Source organism: Natator depressus, chromosome 2 (assembly GCF_965152275.1).
Source record: "Natator depressus isolate rNatDep1 chromosome 2, rNatDep2.hap1, whole genome shotgun sequence".
Lineage (NCBI taxonomy): Eukaryota > Metazoa > Chordata > Testudines > Cheloniidae > Natator > Natator depressus.
The window spans coordinates 173,307,621-173,330,039 of record NC_134235.1 but is presented as its reverse complement, the minus strand read 5'-3'; the positions used below and the strand labels follow the sequence as shown (position 1 = coordinate 173,330,039).

At 40.8% G+C, this 22,419-nt stretch overlaps 1 protein-coding gene across 1 annotated transcript in view; it reads left to right on the top strand.

The window, feature by feature from the left end:
• The window catches only part of RALA (RAS like proto-oncogene A), a 51,948-nt gene extending 29,947 nt beyond the window's left edge, over positions 1-22,001 (top strand). The window contains exons 2-5 of the mRNA XM_074945313.1: positions 9,436-9,586; positions 11,208-11,416; positions 16,429-16,603; positions 20,098-22,001. Of these exons, the coding sequence (XP_074801414.1) occupies positions 9,473-9,586; positions 11,208-11,416; positions 16,429-16,603; positions 20,098-20,220 (621 nt within the window). The 5' untranslated portion in view covers positions 9,436-9,472 and the 3' untranslated portion in view covers positions 20,221-22,001. The remainder of the gene's footprint in view (positions 1-9,435; positions 9,587-11,207; positions 11,417-16,428; positions 16,604-20,097) is intronic.
• Positions 22,002-22,419: the final 418 nt, after the last annotated feature.

The window sequence follows — 22,419 nt, the reverse complement described above, 5'->3', positions numbered from 1 at the left end:
GTAGCAGTGTAATTAACTCCTGCAGTGAATAAATGACCTGGGTAATTTTTGACTTTCATGTTTAGGTGTTATCCCAAAGCAAATCTTTTATTCTGTTAGAAAACCTATTCTATGCAGTCAGTGTATACGAAGTTTTTTTTCCTTTGCTGTTATAAACTTTTACTCTAACTCTGATACCCAAAATGATCCAGGAACTTGTGATGGTATCATTAGTCTGAATAGGATAGCAGGACATCAGAAACTTTACAGCTTATTGGGACATATGAGAAGCAAACTGGAAACTCCCTGAAGAGCTTCTTTAATTTAGATGTTTGAATGATTTCCATTTCTCTCAATGTCATATAAATTAGAAGTATTCTCAGGTTGCCAGCCCTGTTAATTTAGCAAATTCTGTATCCTCAGTATACTGTGTTAAGATTTGAGATTCCTCTTTATGCACTGACAAGCCACCTGAATGTGTTACAGTGGCTGAAAATTAAAATCTTGTACTAAAAATGTAATTCTCATCCACAACATTCTGCAGTTACTGATCCCATAACTGCCTTTGTGATTTCCTGAACTTTATCTGCAGGGTTCAGATTTCCACAACCATGTTTTCTCAACTACAGAGTATGAAGATGGCAAACTGTGTCTAGGTTCGCTGCCAGACAGTCACAGCAAAGGAATTTTCATAAGTTTTGGCTACTTCTAAACTATGCAGTGATCATATAAATCCTTCTGTCACTGGAGAATCTGACATCAGTATTCATGTCACAAACATGAATACCTCAATTTCTAACCCCATGCTTTTGTACTACTAACCCTCCCCCCCACTAGCTTTCAAGGAGCCAAAATAAGATTAGGTATTGGGTTAAGTAGATAGGGACATCAAACTGAGGTTTTACTGTGTTCGTAGGCACACAGGAGGGGAGTTCTGAGGTGCAGGCATGAGAACTCACCAGTATAACTTGAAAGTGATTCCTGTTAAACTTGAATCCAGAATACATTTATTATTCCAAACTAGCTAACAGAGTTCTCAACTTGTTCTAGAAATTTTCTTTATTTCAATAAGATGGGGGAGCTTACTCCAGCAAGGCAAAAATGACATCACTGCCATGAACAAAGGGGTTGCTCGTGGTCATGTTTCCTTTGTTTACATTTTTCAGCTAGTAGAGAAAGGAATGAGGCCCTTGTAAGGAATGGGTGTGCCTAATTTCCTATGAAGATAGTCCAAAAGGGAGAGGACTAAGACAAAGCTCAGCAGGTATAGTGCATTGAGAGACCTCAGAGGAAAGAAATAACTGACAAGTCATGTGAAAAAATCCTACCAGAAATCTTGAATGTAAGTTCACATTGTAATTTATCTCCATGGGTCAGATGCCCACGTTTTATAGCTAATTCTATTTTGCTGTTACTTTCTGAAACTTTTGTCCTACTTACTCTAGTCTAATACAAGGAATTTATTCCTACAAATGAGAAGATTCTGAAACGAACAAGCGTGCTTCATGCTTCAATAAAGCTTAACTTACCCAACATTTTCTCCTCATGGACTTGTTGAACCTAAATTGGAACACAGCGTGCTGAGTGGGAGGACTTTTTCCTGATAAACTGGGAGGCATTTTTTGGAGCTTGTGCCTCTTGAAAATTTGTCAGTGCAAGAGTCAGGCATGCATCAAGGAAGAAGCAAATATGCATTTTATAGTCTGTAAATTTTTCTGTAACTAATGCATTTAAGCACTATAGGAATAGGTTCTAATAAAGCTTTAAACACCATGTAGTCCGATAGTCTCTTTATAGTTCCCATCAGACCCTTGTTTCTACCCAATAACTCCCAAGAGGGACATTTCCTGAAGACTTACGGTGTATGTCGGTGGTTCTCAAACTTCCGTACTGATGACCCCTTTCACATAGCAAGCCTCTGAGTGCAACCCCTCCTTTATAAATTAAAAACTTTTAAATATATTTAACACTATTAAATAAAAGTAAACAAAGCGTCTCACGGCCCACCAGGGGCTTACCCTGAACAAGCCACTAACCAAGTTTGGGAACCTGTGGTTTCGACAATACGCTTTTCATTGCTTTCTGAACTCTGGCCTGTCATTTTCCTGGTATTGAGGTGCATGGAACGGAATGAGGAGGTAGGATCTGAGAACTTGTAGGGAATAAGGAGATGACATTGTGCCTTTACACACAGTGGGCATTGTGACATGGTACTACAATACAACACTTTTGAAGCAGTAATGGTTGCTACACAGGATACCTACTTCCACAAAAGGAAACTAAGTTAAGCCAGTTGAGTTCTACTTTTCCGGCCACAAACACACACCTTCCCAGTACCACACATCACAACCATAAGTATTACTACGTTTCACCTTTCCTGCATATATGCACTTACTAGATTTTTTTCTCTCTTCAAACACAGCCAGTTACTACAGAGATCCACACCTAGCAGTGTGAGGGGAAAAATATGGTGAAGGGCTCTGCAGAAGGGGGTGAGGGAAGGCAGATTTCCCTCAGGTAGACAATGCACCAGACCTTACGTTGTATGGCTGTGCTGGTAAGCTATGTCCTTGTGGATGAAGGAATGGTTGTCTTGCCTTAATTTAGTTGCTTTTGTAAGCTTATCAGGTGTGGGGTAGGGGTGAGCAATGTAGCAACTCTAAATGCTTCAAAATGAAGCTTTTAAAAATCTTACTGGGTCTTTATTAATGGAGTGGGTGGAGAAGTGGACACAGTCAGCAACTGCATTATCCCCCTCAGAGGTCTGTCTTCCATCAGGAGCTGCACATGAACTCTTCTCTGCTGTAGAATGAAATCAAGTGTAACTCATAATGATATGGCTTTGTATGCTCAGCCCTCATCAATCAGGCTTGTGTGCAGTGTATAAGCTTTCAGTTAGCATGGATAATAACCAAAGGGGCCTGAATCCAACATTGAAAAACTACCCACTGCACCAGATCAAGTTGGGACAGACCTCTTTACCATGGCTTATGTAGATAACCCTTTTCTTTCTATGTCAATGAAAAGTAGGGCTGCCCAGGGAACACTTCAGCCAGAGCCCTGATTAATATACTATTAAATGTATAAAAAACCAAACTACATGAATTCAAATGGAATTAAAAACTGTGAAACTTCACACTGGTTGGCCACGTACTTCTAGAGGAAACCTCGCTAGTCCTCTGTCAAATGTGGCCATAAGTATGGAGCTGCTACCAGGCACCTCCATAATTTGCTGTGGCTTCTCAGGTTTCTTCTAATATTGGTGCTTTTCAGCTTTGTCTCATGGAATGTTTGTTCCAGAATGTGTTTCCACGGTCTAGCTTGCATTTTTCAAAGCTGACTCTTAATTTCCTGTTTTTTAAACTCCTCCCTTAGTCCTTTTAGGTGTTCAGCACATGCTAGTTTAGTTAGTTGAGCTGTTTTCTGGATTACTAATTTAATTAAGACCTTAATACAAAAACTGAATACTGACCTGGGAACTCTTCCCATAGCAAACAATACTATATTGTAATCGTATATGACAAACTTAAATGATCTCTAAGACTTAAACTCTATATAGCAAAATTTGTATCTAAGTTAATCTTCGTCTCATCCATTTGTAGGAATGCAATTCACTGGTACTTGAAATGCGCCGCAATAACTAGGATGATGTGGTGACTCAAAGACCATGGTGCTAATTGGTTAGCCAATCTGATTTAAGTTCGCACCTATTTCCTTGATTCAAGCTGTTAAGCTTTTAGGGACACTGTCAAGGGTTTTGAAAATGACTTGACTACAAAAAAAGCTTCTGACACTCTTTTAATTGCGAATACTTAAGGATTTTTCTGCTTGCATATAAATTTTAATGGCCTTTAAACAATAGACTATAGAGGAAACAATGATTACAGACAAAGTGCTATCACAAAGTAATTTGAAACTAACAATTACTCCCAGGTATAGTACTCTTAAAGTGGTGTCGCTTTTGGACAAATGTGAATTTCCTAGTTGACCATCTCTTTAAAGTATTGCAGATGCCTTCAAAGACACCGTAGTCTAAGGGCATGGCTACACTGGAAACTTCAAAGCGCTGTCGCGGGAGCGCTCCTGCGGCAGTGCTTTGAAGTGCAAGTGTGGTAGAGAGGTCTCCCATCGCTCCTGGTAATCCACCTCCACACCTCTGAGCCAGCAAGTTAGAGCGCTATACAATGTAAGTGTAGCCAAGTCCTAACAGTCAATCAGAAATTCCTAGGTATTGGCAGTAATTATGGCCTGCAGAAACATGTGCATGTCAGTAGTCCCATTGAATTCAGCTGAACTACTCACCCAGTGTCTGTAGGAAAGATTTTTTTTCTTAGAGATTAGCATGAAGTGTCCAGTCTTATTTGCTGTAAGACCATGTCTACCCATACAGCACTGCAGCAGCACAGCTGCACCCTGTCTGGTGAGGACTCTGCCTATGGGAGAGAGCTCTCCCATTGACATAAAAACCCGCTTCTGCAAATGGCAGAAGCTATGTCGACTGGAGAAATTCTCCTGCTGACATAGCGCTGTGCACACGAACACTTATGTTGATGTAACTATGGCATGGGGGGGGGGGTGGTTTATTCACAGCCCTGAGTGACAGTTTATGCTGACATAAGTACTTTGTCAGGCTTTAAATGTATACACGTCTTCATCCAAAATTGACTCTGTAAAAAACAGAAATATTGTCACTCTGTAGTTGTTGGATATTACCAGGGCTGGCTCACAACATTTTGGCACCTGAGGCAGGGAGCTCAAATGATGCCCCCATGCCCCCTTGCTTGGGCCAAAACTTTGAAAGGTCTCAATTCTGCCTTCTTCCTGTTCTCCTCCTCCCATAGTACTGCTCTGCTACCTACCCCAATAAAGGAGAAAGAACAACTTAAAATGCCTTGTTCAAAAATTTTAAGTAACTTTCAAACGCCTGAACAGCAAATCTAAGTGTTAACTTTTCTTGTCTGCATAGTAAACACTGGCATTTTTATCTGTTTGAATAATCAGTGGTGCTTTCCGTACCTTCTTGTTTGCAAGAAGGTACTGAAGGCCCGCAGTCTGGGCCAGCTCGTGCTCTACTGAGATCATTGCAAGACCGACCAGCCTCTCCTGTGTCACTGTGGAGCGTAGATGTGTTTTTATTAACTTCAGCTTGGAGAAGCTGCATTCTCCACTGGCAACGGTTACAGGAAGTGTTAGAAGTATGCACAGAGCAACAAAAGCATTTGGAAAGAGGGTGGTCGTCATCTTTGTGCACATATATTCCAGAACAGCCTTTGGAGTTGATCCTGCTGAAATGTATCTTGAAAGGGCTTTCAGTTGATCACCTGAATCACTCACATCAATATCGTGCATGTCGTCATGTGTCAGCACTGTCTCTAGTGCCCTGCCTTGCTGGTGTAGGTCTTCAGGTATAGTGAAGAGTTTTGGAATATCATACAACATCCCAAATATATTGCTGTGTTCCTTGAGCTGCATGAAACATTCTTGAACTGACTGGATTGCACAATCTAGCACCTGGTTAAAGAATTCAACTTTGAATTGTTGTTTGGGGTCTCTTAGGGGATTATCCTGTGCCTCATAATCAAAATGTCGTCGTCTTTGGTGACTCTTGTATTCTTGAATGGGTGGGAAAACCGCTTCAGTGTGAAGTTCCTCGGCCAACTTCTGTGCACTCTTCAGAACGTTTTGAAATCCCTCATCTGACCGGTAAGACTGTAGGTATGACTTTGCTTTGTCCAGTTGTTCCATTGCTCCAGATGTATCAAGGTCAACACCTTAGTCTCTTGCTTACAAAATTTATTTCAAACAGTATGTCATACCACAACGCCAAGCAACACAGAAAGAAATTTGAAGTTACGTATGTTTCTGGTGATTCCATTTCCCTCTGCCACTGTTCTCCCACGAACAGTTCCTGTCATAGCATTATCCTCCATAATGGTAACTATGGCATCCTCTATCTTCCCAATTTGGTGTTTGATGGGATTTATCGCCTCCACTCAACTTTCCCATCATGTGGCAGTCTGGTTTCAGTGTCAGAAAGGACGTTCGCAGATGTTGCTTCAAAATTTGCCATCGATGAGTTGATGCAGAGAAAAATACATAGATGCTTTGAATTAAATTAAAAAAATTCAGCAGCCACATTAGAAGCTGATGCTGCACACTGACCACCAAGTTCAATGAATGAGAACTGCATGGGACAAAAAACTTGAGGGTCTAACCCTCTGATCTGTGTCTGCACTACTCTGTTCTTTCCTCTCATGTTGGCACCATTATCGTAGCCCTGACCTCTCATGTCAGCTATCATTTTCATATCTTCCAGCTTTTTAAGAAGCACATTTGTCATATCAGCTCCTGTAGTATCAGTGTCAATAAATTCTAGAAAATACTCTGATAGTCACCATTGCAGGGACATTTTCACTAGGTTCTGTTACAAAACGCAACATAGTCATTTGTTCCGTATAGCTGATGTCAGGTGTGCAGTCAAGAATAAGAGTAATATCTTGCTGACTTCAGATCTGCCACAATCTTCTGTTTGACTTTTGTTGCCAGTAACTGTGTGATCTCATTTGGAATTTTTTCCAAGGTAGTGGTGTGTGTACATTTTTTGGTTGGTGACTCTTCTTAGATGCTCCTGGAGCACAGCATCAAACTTAACCATCAGCTCCACAATTTTAAGGAAGTTCCATTGTTTGGGACATTCAGCTGATCTGGTTTTGGGTGGCAATGAGCCTTTTCAGAACATTTTGCCAGTAAAGAGACTCTGATGCAATTTTCTCTTGATGCTGATCATCTATGGTGGCCTTTAACCTTAGTCTCATCTCAAGCTCTTTACACCTATGGAATGCTTTCTGGTGATTTGCTGCCTTCTCATGGCATGCCAGATTTCTAGTCAGATTTTGTCCAGGCCTTTGTTCCTGTAGAACCCATGTGGCTGGAACATTTGACTGGAAGAGTTTGCAACAAAAGCAGTGGGCAGCATTCTGGGTCTTTGAGTACATAAGCCATGGCCTCTCTACTTTGTCACCATTGGGGATTTCATGCCAGTAATGTGTTGGATGCAAACGTCATGTTCCCCAAAGACAATGAAAATAGAAGTTTTTTTTCACTTGCTGTGGCCCATGCAGTACAAGGAAGTCCCCCAGGCTACTGCTCAAGTGGGTCTATAGTCCTGTATCATCTAAACTTAAGGAACTAAACTCACCAGCAGCTGTTCCTTGCTCTGATCTACACTCTTCTCTGATCTACACTTTTCTTCAGGAATGTGCATGGTTACATCCATTTGAGATGGAGATATGGATGCTGCAGTAGCTGCCAGGTCACCTGCACTCTGACTTACTGGAAGATCAGGCATCTCCTCACCAATCACATCCTCACTGGGGCCAGAAGGCTCACCCTGAACATGTCTATATATCTCAGGAGAGCTCCTTCCTGCTTCAATCATAGAATCATAGAATATCAGGGTTGGAAGAGACCCCAGAAGGTCATCTAGTCCAACCCCCTGCTCGAAGCAGGACCAATTCCCAGTTAAATCATCCCAGCCAGGGCTTTGTCAAGCCTGACCTTAAAAACCTCTAAGGAAGGAGATTCTACCACCTCCCTAGGTAACGCATTCCAGTGTTTCACCACCCTCTTAGTGAAAAAGTTTTTCCTAATATCCAATCTAAACCTCCCCCATTGCAACTTGAGACCATTACTCCTCGTTCTGTCATCTGCTACCATTGAGAACAGTCTAGAGCCATCCTCTTTGGAACCCCCTTTCAGGTAGTTGAAAGCAGCTATCAAATCCCCCCTCATTCTTCTCTTCTGCAGACTAAACAATCCCAGCTCCCTCAGCCTCTCCTCATAAGTCATGTGCTCTAGACCCCTAATCATTTTTGTTGCCCTTCGCTGGACTCTCTCCAATTTATCCACATCCTTCTTGTAGTGTGGGGCCCAAAACTGGACACAGTACTCCAGATGAGGCCTCACCAGTGTAGAAAGCTAGATAGAAAGCTTCCTTTGCTTTCTTTTTCTGAATGCTGCCCCAGAGGGGTGTGTTTTCTTTCACTCATGACAGCTGTTCTATGCTAGCTATAGTGGCTCTCAACACTCAATTGAAGGACAAATAAGCAGGCTGGTAGCAGGGCCTGAGTGAGGGAAGATATCAGTGTCTTAAGGGCCTAACTGGCTCCAACTACTTCAGTTGACTGCCTGTTCTCCTCAAGTGGGCGCAGGGAAGAGGTAGGAAATAGGAAGCTCCCTGAGAAGCTGTTAATCAGTTCAGGCTCCTGGAGATGCTAGCGAGGTACATAGAGGCTCCTCCTCCTCTCTTCCTACAGCTCCTGCTGCTTTGTTCCCTCTCACCTTTTCGCCTGCCTGTTATGTCTCTTGTGTCCTCCTTCTAGCACAGCACTCCATCATCTCTGCATCTAGAGCAGAGAATACATGTGCACCAGCAGCAGACACAATTTTCTACACTCTGGGTCCTAGTGGCGCCGCTGCCTTCCCCCCAAGCCTGCACCATCTGAAGATGAGTTTGCAACTTGGTATTTTAATCCAAGGAGCAAAGGAGAGTGAAGGAATCAAAACATTAATATTTTAGAAGGATGGGAACACCTCACTTCTATATAGTAGACCCCCTCTTGTTTTAGGAGTGCACTGGCTGACTCTAAAGGGAACTGTCCAGTCCCCCTTGAACAAGGGGCCAGGATGGTACTCACTCACCTAAACCATCAGGAAGGGACCGAACTAAAGGAGCACAAAGATCTACTGGAGTTTGAATGACCCTTTGCTGACTTCCTATAATACGTGAGTTTACTTGCTGTAAACAGTTGGGCCCTAATGTAGTACTTGAATGCACAGTAATAGCATTTTGCATCATAAGGCTGCAAATTGATTTGGTTCTAAACTAAAATATACTTTAAGCTCTTCCACTTTTTGCCACAACTATGCCATTTGATGGTAAGGGGTTAAGTTGTATTCAGATCTGGGTTTTTCACTTTACATTCAAAGACTATGCTAACTGCACTCTTAATTTACTAGGAGTTCTCATTTCCTTCCTTTGCTGGTATAGTACAGCTTGTTTTCTTGTGTGATAATGAGTGAGTTTTCGTCAGAGAAAACTTGCTTAAAAGTATTGCTAGTTTGACCACACAAATGACTCTTACCGCATTCAAGAAAACATGCTGTACTCCACAAGCAGGTGATAGATTTTGATCTCAACTTTTGGCTAGTTTGCACTGCTGTTCCATGGGAGAGGGCTTTCCTTGTTTGTTGGTGGTGTTTTTTTAAACAGATAATCTCCATCATTGTTGTGAAAATAGTAGGAACCATATAGACATGCAGCACATACCTTACAATCACTCAAAGAAAACTAAGGATAACTGAAACAAGTTCCTTGAATACATATGTCCCTGAAACTAATCTGTTTAAACAGTACACAAGCATTAACTAATGGAAGTACTTTATTTCCCCTTCTAGATTCTGTTTACATCTGTCACATAGCTGCAATCCAAAAATGGCTGCAAATAAGCCCAAAGGTCAGAATTCTTTGGCTTTACACAAAGTAATCATGGTGGGAAGTGGTGGTGTAGGAAAATCTGCTTTAACACTGCAGTTCATGTATGATGAGGTAAGAATCTAACTTTACAATAAAAATGTCTTGCATCCTACTTCATTTTCAGAAATAAGTGATGAAATGGCTGTTGAATAGCATTAAGCTTATTGATATGGTCATTTAAAACTAGTTTTTGAAGAGTCCAAATAAACTAGCTTGACGAATTGAAAGCTTTATTATATGAATTACCCATTAAGTTGAATATAAAAATGTTTAGGATTTCTTGAACTCGCTTCCCTTTTTGAGATTATAAATCTAGTCAAAGCGTAAGTCAGTAGTTTTTCAGATCACTTGTCAATTCGCCCTGTTAGAGCTCATAGAGTAGTATTCCCTACCTTATTTGAGCCTTGCAGTCACTAATGTTGTTCGAGCTGTATTCAAGTGTTTAAACTTCAAAAAGCTTTGGTTCTCCCATTACCAAAACTGAGGCTTTAAGTTCCTTTTGACTATTACAGCTTTAACAATTTCTGCACATACAAGTTCTTGATCGTACTTGAGGGCATACTTTGAATGAGTAACTCTAGCTTCTGCAACAGCACAAAAACTAAGTTAGTGTGCTTTTTTTCCCTGTCTTCAGTAATCCTTCCCAAACTCTTTATATAAACAACTATTGTATGTTCTAATGACCTCCTTAGAACCCTGCAAATCTGCGGATATATGCAGATTTTGTATCTGCTCAGGGCTCTAGACAACCTTCATCAAGGAGATTTGGTTCAGAAGGGATCTGCACCCTATTAAGGGATGCTCCTCAACCTCTTCTTTGAAAGATTAGAAATGGGATTCCTGTTCTCCCTTACCACTTGTCAAGGCAAAATACTACCATGGATTTGCTAAGTAGTCTTAGGGCACTTCTATAGTGCGCACCACTGGTGGCACTGTGTAGGGTATGCATAGCTATGCTCGGCAGTGAAAAGCCAGCCGCATCCACAGTGTGGTGTGTAGCTACACCTGTTGGCGGAAAGGCTTGGGTGGCAGGGGGAACTATACTGCTAAAAATAGCTCTATAGATGGGGAGGCACTGCTTGAGCATATAGAAAGCCATGTAGGGTAAATACCCCAAAGATTCAGGCATGTGTTTGCCTAAGGAGTGCCTCATGGTCTGTATTGCTTTTTATATACATGCTAAAGGGAATTGCAATGTATATATTCTAAATGCCACCATAAGGCGTGTACAGTGTAGACATAGCCTTAAGTGACTTCAGAGTACTTGCAAGAAATAAACAATATTCCAATTCCATTCAAAATCAGCTTGACATTCTGACATTCAGACAACAAAAGTATAATGCTGATGCTCTAGAATACTACAGAAACTGAGACAAGATGCCCTAAATTGTGTGAATTTTTATTTTTGGGTAATAGCAGGAAGTGAAAACCTCTGGTGCCCATACACCTCACAGAGCATCTTATTTTGCTGGCATGAGATGGGCTTGACTTAATTTTTGTCAAGTCTTCATTTGACCATAATGTAGGTACTCTTATGGCCTGAATAAATGAGTTATGTAGTTGTTACTGACCCAGAAAAACTTACTTCATCTAGTATTTACATTAAAAATCCAGATGGAGATGTTTGTTTATTTTAGACACTTATTTGGGAATATTAATATGGCTTTATCCTATACTGTTCCTTTGTTTTTAGTTTGTGGAAGACTATGAACCTACCAAAGCAGACAGCTACAGAAAAAAGGTAGTTCTGGATGGGGAAGAAGTCCAAATAGACATATTAGATACAGCAGGCCAGGAGGACTATGCTGCAATTAGAGACAACTACTTCCGAAGTGGAGAGGGATTTCTGTGTGTCTTCTCTATCACAGAGCTGGAATCTTTTGCAGCTACAGCAGACTTCAGGTAAACTGATGGGGAAATTACACATTTATGTATATTTTAGTGAGCTCATAAAATAAGGTCTTGATCACCTGTCAGATTCCTCTTTTACAATAACTTTTATTGTAGTCCTTTTTTTGCTGTTTCATATCTATGAAAGTTTGTATAGACTGCACCCTTGTGTATTGTCTGACATCAAGACTTACAGCAGCCATGTGTGTTTTTTCCTCTGCTGATCAGGTATTTTTGGCCCAATGTCTTTAAGATGCTATGAAACAAAGCTTTAGTACTACTGTCAGAGCAGGTACGTGGCAAGGTTCAAAAGACTGCCTGCCTATGTAATTCATTGGCTTTTGGGCACTTGAACTGACTCATAAACAGATGCACTACTATCCAAACTGATGGGCCTGACCACACTTACCAATAAATAGTAAGCGCCAGACTGTCTTGTAGGTTGCACAGCTACTGTGCAGTTTGGATCCCAAACTGCATTTGTCCCAGGGCTGTTAGTTTACTCTCTGCTTGTTCTACCCATTGTAGTTCTCTACCATGTTCTTTTTTGGTTCTCTTCCCTGTTTAACCTGTCAAGTACCAATAGGAGTGAACAGAGACCAGTGATTGCACATCTGGCTGCTATGTGCTAGAATATACGTTGTGCAAAAGGTCACATACTCAGTTTCTGTGTGAAAAATAAGTATCCTGGAGAGCAGCATGTGGCAGGATTTATTCTCCAAATTCGTGGGCTCTGGCTAACAAGTTTTCCATACTGAGTTGGTACTATTGGCTCTAACAGTAGTTACTGTGTTGGCAACATTACACAGCACTTCACAATGACTTCGTGAGGGTGGTTATTGATGTTCATCCAACCATGGACATCAATAGAGAATGTTCTAAGGATAATGAGATTACTCAAATGCTTTTACTATTAAGTAGTTATAAATAAGTAGAAGGTACTGAAGTATCGTTGTCGATGCGATCTTGTTTGTTCCTGTGGGCCCCAACGTTTGGAGCTGCAAGGGATCAACAGTTGAGCTAAATATTTACCTTCTGTTCTTGGAAATAAAGTGCCATCAAAAACCGCTAAGTAAGCATTCCATTTAACCAGCTTCCTCAAAATAAACAAAACAAACTTCCCCAGTGCAATCTAGCAAGGCCAGGCCGTGAAAAGGAGTAAACAGCTCTTTATAGCTATTTAGTTTCCCCTGGAATTTTAACACTCTTCCAAGAGAAAACCAAAGTAAGTCTCTTGGGGAGACAGCCCACAAGGTTCCAAACTGGTAACGGCAGAAGAAATGCAAGGCACAAGCAGTCAATCTCTTGAAGCATCCTCTTCAAGTGAGGGAGAATGATCTGAATAGGAGTCTGTGGGTTGAGGATGAAACTAAAGAGCATTGCAAGTGGATGGTGTGATACCATTGCTAAAACAGTAATTAAAATGCTAAATATTAAAATTGTGCCCTAAAGTCAAGAAAATACCTTCCTCTTCAGTTGTGCATATATCCCCATCCATTCAGTCTGAAAGGATGTGACTAAGCTGCATGAGGAATGTCTAAGCTGAAGCAATTTTAAAGAGCAAGTAACTTTCTTCAGTTCAGAATATGGCAGATTACATTACAACTTCAAGGCAGTTGCAGCAACATATTACAAATAGTAAGTTACTCTGTCAGAAGGGATTCACTCCCCCCCCCAAAAAACCCCATGCAGACAGAAAAACTGAGTCTTGTAATATATGCAGATAGCATTAGGCTTCAGCAGTAGCTGCAGAAACAAGTTCTCTACTACTTGCTCTAAAACAGTGGTTCTCAAACCTTTTTCCCGTGAACCACTTGAAAATTGCTGAGGGTCTCGGTGGACCACTTCATGATCTTTCCAAATGTTTGTACCATTAACTCTTATAAAGCACTTTGGATAAAAGCGCTATACAAACTTTTTTCCATTCTACAAATAAGCCCATAATTCCTATTTTAATACCAGTTGTCTTACCTTTCTAATGCAATGGATGTGCCCTCTGTCCCCCAGCACGGCAGCCCCCGAGCTGGGGTTGGGAAAAGTTGCCTTTTTCTCTGGCCACCACAGCCCTGCATGTCCCAAATTCTCACCCCACTGACCCCTCCCACCTGCCTCCTATTCCACCTAAGGCCACCACCCCACCTTACATGTGCATCTTCTCCAGGATCCAGGCATCTAATTAGTGGAGCCATGCCTGCATGGCTCCACTAATTAGGTGGGTTGCCCCTCATTCTCTCGTGTGCGGCCACGGACACACGCACCTTAGAGGGAAAGATCCACGGACCACCTGAATGGAGCTTGTGGAACACTGGTGGTCCACAGACCACAGTTGGAGAACCTCTGCTCTGGAACTACTTCAGCTTGGTCTAATGAAACAAGAACCTGTTGCATCTGTATTTAGAATAAGAGTCCCTTCTTTTAATTAATCTGACACTAAATTTTCCAGAACCCAGCTACAGAACTGGATAAGGCAACTCATTTTGTTGAAAGTAACTTATTTTAGAAGTGTTGTAGAAGCAAAATCAATAAAAATGACTTATCTACCATATGAAACACACAGTATCAATTTAAGAATGCTCTCAGGCATGCTGCACAATAGGAAAAATACTAAGTATGGGTGATGGGTTACATCATTAGTAGTATAGTGAAATGATAACGTTAGTATTAAACAGGCACTAGTAACTTATAGGTGCTCAGTTTAACTGGCAAGTCAAAGGTCAAAAACCTCTTTAAATCATTTAATGTTGTGAAAAGTGTCTGAAGCGCCCGAGGGAGCAGCAGAACTAGGTTGCCTGTGTGTGTTGTGGTAGTGCCTAGGGCAGAGGTGGGCAAACTACGGCCTGTGGGCCACATCCGGGCTGCAGGACTGTCCTGCCCGGCCCCGAGCTCCCAGTCAGGGAGGCTAGCCCCCAGCCTCTCCCCTGTTGTCCCCTCATCCCCCGCAGCCTCCGCTTGCCTTGCCACTAGTGTTCTGGTCCGCCCCTCCTGCCGGGCAGCGCAGTGGTATGGCTGGCTCCGGCTGGGCGGTGTGGCTGGCTCAGAGCTCCTGCTGCTCAGAGTGGCGTGGTAAGGGGGTGGGGATCATGGGGGTTGGATAAGGGGCAGAGGTTCCTGGTGGGCAGTCAGGGAGCAGAGGTGGTCCGATGGGGAGGGTTTGGGGGGGCAGATAGGGGGCAGGGGCCAGACTGTTTGTATGGAGGGCTGGGTAGGGAAGGTTGTGCCCACCCCTGGCCTAAGGCTGCAGTGTGCTAGGCACTATACAGATTAAAAATGGTATCTGGCTCAGCTTCCAGTCTAAGTATAAGACGAGAGATGAGGAACAAGGTAACAGTTACACAGTTGGTGCCTACTAAACATATCTTCATGGGTCAAAACAAAATTAGTACTGGAAATCAGCCTAAGGAAAACTTTAAAGGTGGCCTGGAAGAGAGGAGGGGATATGGGTTTGTCCTTTCTTGCTACTTTTGATGTATAAAGGAGGCATGAATGGTTTTCAACTCCTTATTAAATTAGAATTTCAGATCTTGTCTGCTTTGCAAAATTGACTAGAACTAGTGAAATGAAATATATGTTGAGCTATAAGAGGAAGAAACTGTCATCAAAACAGTCTTAGTCATGTTAAATAAATGTTACACTAACTTCAGACAAAGAATGTTTATTAAAGATTCAAACAGTACACTTCCAGCTAAAGTGAATTGGCAATATATACATGCTGAAACACACAACAGAAACGGGGGGAAAAAACAGCCCCTGGTATTTCTGATATTTAGTTTGGGCATGGAGGGGAGAGGTTGCAGGGTAGAGAACTTAATCCTTTTCAGCTCATCTGTAAGACTATTCTTTGTCTATTGGAAGAAATCTCTAGAGCAGGTTTCACATTTTAATATTTATGCTAAAAGAATACTACCATGCTGTGTTTGGGAGCAGTCTATATCTGAGCTCCTAGGCATTGCTGATCAATCTGAGGGAATGCTGTTGAGCAGAACACGAAGGAAGGACATTGTGACAGGAAGTTTGGAAACTTGATTGCCTTTTCTGTAAAACTGTGTGGTTGGTTAGGGCACAGAGCTCTAACAGGGCAGTTTCCCCATAATGTTAGCTTACTAGTTCAATTCCTTTTTGTAGAAGCTGTATACACTTGGGCTATACATGTGGGCTTTTTAGTGGTTGCTAGCAGGTTCTGCTTTTTTTCTTCACTCAATTGAGTGGAATCTATTGTAGCAACTGGTATGCCTTAGTTATTAAAGGGAATATCCATCAATTTATCTAACATGCATAATATGTCTTTGCTTTGAGGCATAGTTGAATTTCACTTTTTTTAAAACTCACGTTTGTATGTCTTCTGGAAACTTATTGTTTAGAGCTGTCTGCTTTCAGAGAGGATTTGAGCAGGATGTTGGCATGGAGTTTCTTGTAGGTTAACTCTTTAAACAGATCAAGTACATGATGAAACTACTATAAGGAGGGGGGGTGCAGAACTGATTGAAGGATCTTTGTTCAGAGTTATCAGGGGCTCTCTGCCAAACTGGGAAGGCAGATCTAGTGAGGTCCTTGGGGGGGGGGTTGTCCTGGGTCAGATACTATTAAATACTTTCATTAATTTGGACAGTGGAGTGGAGAACACTTGTGGATGAAACCAAGCTGGGAGGGATTGCAAACACTTCGGAGAACAGGATCAGAATTCAAAACCACCTTGACAAATTGAAGATTTGGTCTGTAATTAACAAGATGAAATTCAGTAAGGACAAGTGGGAAGTACTACACATGGGAAGGAAAAATCAAATGCCTGACTACTCAAATGGGGAGTAACTGGCTAGGTGGTTAGTACTGCTGAAAAGATTATAGTGGGTCATAGTTTGAGTGAACAATGATGTAGTTGCACACTGCACACCCTCTAAACTTTCTAAAAGGAGTAAATGAGCATTCACTGTAGCAAGTTAAAAATAAAAATGCTCCCCTTTTTTGTGGACTTTTCTGGGAAGAATACCTCTGTAGATTTTAATGTTCTTCCTTTCCTCCTCCTTCAGGGAGCAGATTTTAAGAGTAAAAGAAGATGAGAATGTTCCCTTTCTGCTGGTTGGTAATAAATCAGATTTGGAAGATAAAAGGCAAGTTTCTGTAGAGGAAGCCAAGAACAGAGCTGATCAGTGGAACGTTAACTATGTGGAAACTTCTGCTAAAACGCGAGCTAATGTTGACAAGGTAATGACCTTTAAGTGCAAAATATTAAAAATCAAGGTTCTGTAAAAGCCCTGAATCATCTTTCATGGATACTGCTTTCCATATCTACTTTCATGTGTCATGAAAAGCTAAATTGTATGCTTGTGAATAATCCTGGACCAACTGCTGTAGAGATCTGTATCTCCTTTAACCACTGAACAGGTACAAGAATGATGATGGAACTATTAAGCTTGCCAGCATTGCCCCTTCAGTGTGCTTCAACCATGTTCTAAAGGGGCATCCTCAAGTGTGGATAGCCGAGTTTCCATGCACTCTGGATCCTTACTTTCTCAACAGTTTGGAACTGAACAGACCACCAGTTCACTAAATGGTTTAACAATCGTGGCTAGATTTTGAAGGGGTAGTTGAGGAGGCAAGTCAGGCTGTCTCAAGGGATTGGTAATGAGTCAATCTTGGCCTAGACATTTTTGTTTTTCAGTACTTTCCTAAACTTTGAATGTGACCAGAAGACTGGTAGCCTCTAGGAAGGGAAGAACGCTGGCTGGACTGTTCATTGACGTTCTGAATGGCTTTATAGGGGAAGGATTTTGATCTCCCTCAGTCCCAGACTCTATCTGGGCATGGACGAGAGAGAATGAATGGCTCACCGCTTAGATTGTACTGAGAACTGCAGCATGAGGGTCAAGGGATACAGAGAAGCAGCCTGGTTCAGAAATGGGCAAGAAAAGACCCGTGTAGTCACCATTTATTGTGAGACAAAAGCAATGAGATGGGGGACAATGCTTGAATCTGGTCTCCAAAAGTAAAACTGGTTAAATTTCATGTTAAGAATTAATGTCTTGCACTCTAAATTTCAGTAACTCTTTTGAAATTCACAGTATTGGGTTGCTAACAGTATTTTGCCTTGTGGAAAGCAAATGCATTTGAGAGAAAGGAATTGAGTAGCTTAGATTAATGTGCTAACTTCTCCTCTCTGGTGACCTACATACAAATCTGATCACGCTGTTGAAAAATCCCCAGTGGAAATCATCATATCTAAGATGTCAGTCAGGTCACCAGTTGCAAATTGATGGCCTAACATGGAAAGTGGACTGTTTTGGAATAATGGTTTTGTCTACCATCAAGTTTGTTTTTTCCCTTTAACTCTTAACTAGAGCAACTGGTTCTGCAACAGTTTTTCAAATGGTAATTTAGTGTCTTTGGGTCAGTGGCTAAGTGCAGTTCACTTACATGCAGCAAAACACAATCAGGTCACACTTCAGTAGAACAGAAATTGGCATGTACTAGTTCTTAGTGCATGGAATTGCTATGATAGATACCAACTGCCTTACAAAATTGCCAATTCAGACACAATCTCCCTGTGCATCCTTTAATGACACAAAACTAATTTTACTTTAACACTCCAGCTCTCTCGAGATCAACACATGATTTGCCATAAAGGGCAGCTCTATCTCCAGCTCTATAAGCACTTAAACCATGGCCCTTACAAGTTTGTGAAGATTTTCAGACTTCGTGGTGAAATGGAAACCAGCCCACAAAATGGTATCTTAAATTACAAAATCCCTTGCAGCGGACAAATCAGAGGAATAGCTTGGTATCTGACACAAGGTTCTCTCATCATCCAAAGCTGAGTGCTGTAGTCCAGAATTTAGATGCACTGGCAAAGCTATACAATGTGCCAGGAAGGCTCTTCACTCTTAAATGCATTTTCAGAAGTAGGTTAAGTATCCTAGGCAGCTAAATACTGTATCATTTACTTAAGCAAGTTGAGGATTATGTCAAACTCTCATAGCACAGATTTAGATACATGTTTTATGCATCCAATGAAGTGAGCTGTAGCTCATGAAAGCTTATGCTCAAATAAATTGGTTAGTCTCTAAGGTGCCACAAGTACTCCTTTATCTTTTTAGATACATGAGTAACTCAAGCCAAAGTTAGAAGTAAAGGCCATTTTATCTATTTCTTAATGAAAATTTCATATAGTATATAGTTGTGCTCATTTTTGTCAACGGAACCTTGATATTCTTTCCTCAAACACCTTAAGGATAACACGGGTAACAGTCCTGCTCATTACGTTTTTAATCATCACCTGGATCACATACTAATTTCTTAAATAAAAGGAGTACTTGTGGCACCTTAGAGACTAACCAATTTATTTGAGCATAAGCTTTCGTGAGCTACAGCTCACTTCATCGGATGCAACTGATGAAGTGAGCTGTAGCTCACGAAAGCCTATGCTCAAATTTGTTAGTTTCTAAGGTGCCACAAGTCCTTTTCTTTTTGCGGATACAGACTAACACAGCTGCAACTCTGAAACCTAATTTCTTAAATGTAATTCTATGTAGAACATAACTATAGAACAAGAGTACTGTAGTGGGATATACAGAACTCTGGTTTTCTAGCTCACTCTGTGCACCACTTCAGAAGAGATCACCCTACTCTCCTACAATATGGCTTCACAATGCTCTGTGGACTGCCAGAAAAGGCGGATCTCAGTTGAAAATAGAGAACTTGTTGCCAAAAGGAAAACTGCATAGAATAGGGCAGTCCGTTGCTCTCATATGCCTATTGAAGTCAACTTGCAAAGGTGAGAATAATGTTCTTGTAGCACCTGGAAGCTGACCAATTCAGTGCCCCTTTGTGCTTCGCATCGTTCATTTCAGTCGTCTTGAAGCAGTCTTACAAAAGCCTGAATTGACAGTGGGCTCTTGAAGAATTGCATTCTTCGCCAAACTTGTAGAGATCTCAAATTTCTCCAGCATGCTATTCCATTCGCCTTCCAAAAGACTTGCTTTTGGGCTGTAACTTAAGGCTTAATTATTTTAAAGACCGTTTACTTGAGGCTTGATAACTTATCAGTTTGCATTGGATAATGAAGTTGTTTCTAGACTGGTGGTTTCTTCTAACTCTAATCTCAAGGAACCATACTGGGCCCTTCATAATATAGATATATCCAATCCTCAACAGAACTCTAATTGCATTTTTGACTAAAATGTGGATGGGCCCTGGAAAACCAATACTAAATGTTTTGTTTAAGTCTCTAATACGATACTTTGAAAATTAGATATTCTGCTTGTCTTTCACATCTCTGGTATTGTAATGTGAACTGCAAAGGATTTTTTTCTTCCGTCTGATTAGTAGGAAATGGAAATAAACTTGAAATCTCATGCATGGGGGCATGGGACGGCAGAGTTATGCTTCAGGCTGGAAGTTCAGCTCTTATGGAGCTCATATAAGCATCCCAGGAGCACATGCAGCTCAGTGGGGGCAGCTAGCCTCACTCCCTCTTGTCTTCAAAGGATATGCAGCTTTTTTGGCTAGAAAGAGTAAGATAATTCTCTTGCAGGATTTGCTTAGGGCTGATTTGTCCCTTTTACCTAGACATACTGTGTTTAGCTGACTTTGATCCAGACACATGATCTCAAGTAATCATATTTATGTGAAGTTACCTAAATTAGCACGTGTTCATGTTATAAGTGCATTGACATGTAAACTAACTTTTATTTTCTTTTTAGGTATTTTTTGATTTAATGAGAGAAATTAGAGCCAGAAAGATGGAAGACAGCAAAGAGAAGAATGGAAAGAAGAAAAGGAAAAGCCTAGCTAAGAGAATCAGAGAAAGATGTTGTATTTTATAATCAAAGGCCCAACTCCTTTCCTTCCTTGACCATGCTAATAATCATAATTTATAAGCATGCCATCAAAGGCTTCAATGACTGAAATTTAACATTTTGGAAATCATAATATATCACTAAAAGCATGAATTGGAACAGCACTGAGTTAAATTCACTGAAAAAAATGTAATGTGGCTTCAAGAGAAGCAAAGTTCAACCCATTTCATAATTGCCTACCATCATTGTTCTTCTGAATGTAGTATTTCATAGGCAGTCTTTAACAGTAAACAGAAGGAAGTATTACTTTCTGTGGTTTCTTGTAAAGCATAAATTTTGTATCACTAAATCTTCAACTTTGTCTTGTCTTCTACTGCCTTGCAAATTACAATTGTGAACATGATACCAAACTGGTATACAGCTGTTTTGCCATGATGAGTTATGCAAATTACAGAAGAGACAATGATTCAGGCAGTGTATCTGCATACAGTTATATTGAGTCATTCCCTTGTGGATCTGCATTATCGGATTAATTTAAAGTGGTGTACATTTTTAAATGGAAACATTTGAATATGCCTTAATTTCAAAACCTAGAAATAGCAGATTGCGTAGTTAAGGCTATATTTTCATCTTGATGCATTGAGACAGATGCATCCCCGGGCATCAGTGTGGGAGAATATCCTTTAGTTTGGAGTGCAGTTGTGTGAACGGTCTTCCTAACTAGCTGTCTGCTAGCAGTGTCTGATCTTAATGTGTGCCATACTCTGGATATTTTGAATAGCCCAGAGCATATTGTCACCTGTGATTTAGTAAACAATATGGTAGTTTAAAATTAAGGGGTTGGAATCTACATGTACGGTTGAGGTTACAAGGTTGTATGGCAGTTAAGCCTGAAATGGGCACTTACCACTTAACATGCTGGCACTTTGGAACTACCGTTTTGCAAGTAGTTAATGTCTGTAGGTGTCTGGATTTTTAACTCCCTGAGTTGGGCAGAGTGGAGCTCATTCAGTAGAGCTAATGTGTTTTGCATTAGGGTGTTTGGGAAATTCTGGTGTGTCCTCAGTAACTTCTTCTTTTGTCCTCATGATACTAAGCTATGGGAACATGATGTGGTGGTTTGGAAGCTACTGGGAAGTTTTGTACTGTATAGTCTAGTTTGTGTTCAGAATGGGGAGCATTGTAGCAGCCTTTTCTAGTTAGTGTTATCAAATATGCTTTGTAGGACAAACACTTACTAGCTGCGTCCAGATTCTCCAAATAAAATGTGTTGCCTCACCTGTGTCAGCAAACAAAAGAATACTAGCCCATGGTTAGTGTTCAGTATCTTCTGGCTAAAAATAAGCCAGGATCTGAGCAGGAAGGGGTAGATTGATTCCACAAACTATTACTCTTTTACATGTGTAAACCTATAACTGACAGTCAAAAATGCATTCAAGCAAACTAAGTAACAAATGTGTACTTTACACGCTAACAAATAGATGCTGTAGGGACTCAGCTCTTTAAAAATTACATTTGTCATGTTAAGTATTTATCCATAAGGAATTTTGTATGTACATTTAGTAGACTACCATGTGCAGAATTAAAGTTACTCATGTAACTCTAGTCAAGTAGGCCAGTCTTCATCTTTACTGTGTACTCATTTTCAGTCTATTTAACCAGGGAGTCTAACCACTAACACTGACTTTGCTTTGAGAAATGTGTACTGGGAACTGAGGTGTAATGAAGCTAATGGACACGGGAAATGTCACTTGTCTTAGGCTGATGCCTTACCCAATTCTTTTTATTTGCTATTTGAGCCATTGAAAGACAAATAAACTTCCATTTTTTAAGTACTTGTGCAATGTTAATTGATGTAAAAAAAAACAAGTTGTTCTAATATGGCCGCTGACTCCACCGCTCATAATATGGCCGCTGACTCCACCGCTCATAACTGAGTATTCTAGAAGTTTTTTCTACCATATGTAAACCAAACTGAATTCTATCTTAATGCTACACTAGTCAGTCTGAGTAATGTACATTTGAAAAGGCTGGAGAACAGACCTGAATAATAGGTGCTGCATTTTGTGTAATACCAAAAAGAAAAGGAGTACTTGTGGCACCTTAGAGACTAACCAATTTATTTGAGCATAAGCTTTCGTGAGCTACAGCTCACTTCATCGGATGCATACTGTGGAAAGTATAGAAGTGAGCTGTAGCTCACGAAAGCTTATGCTCAAATAAATT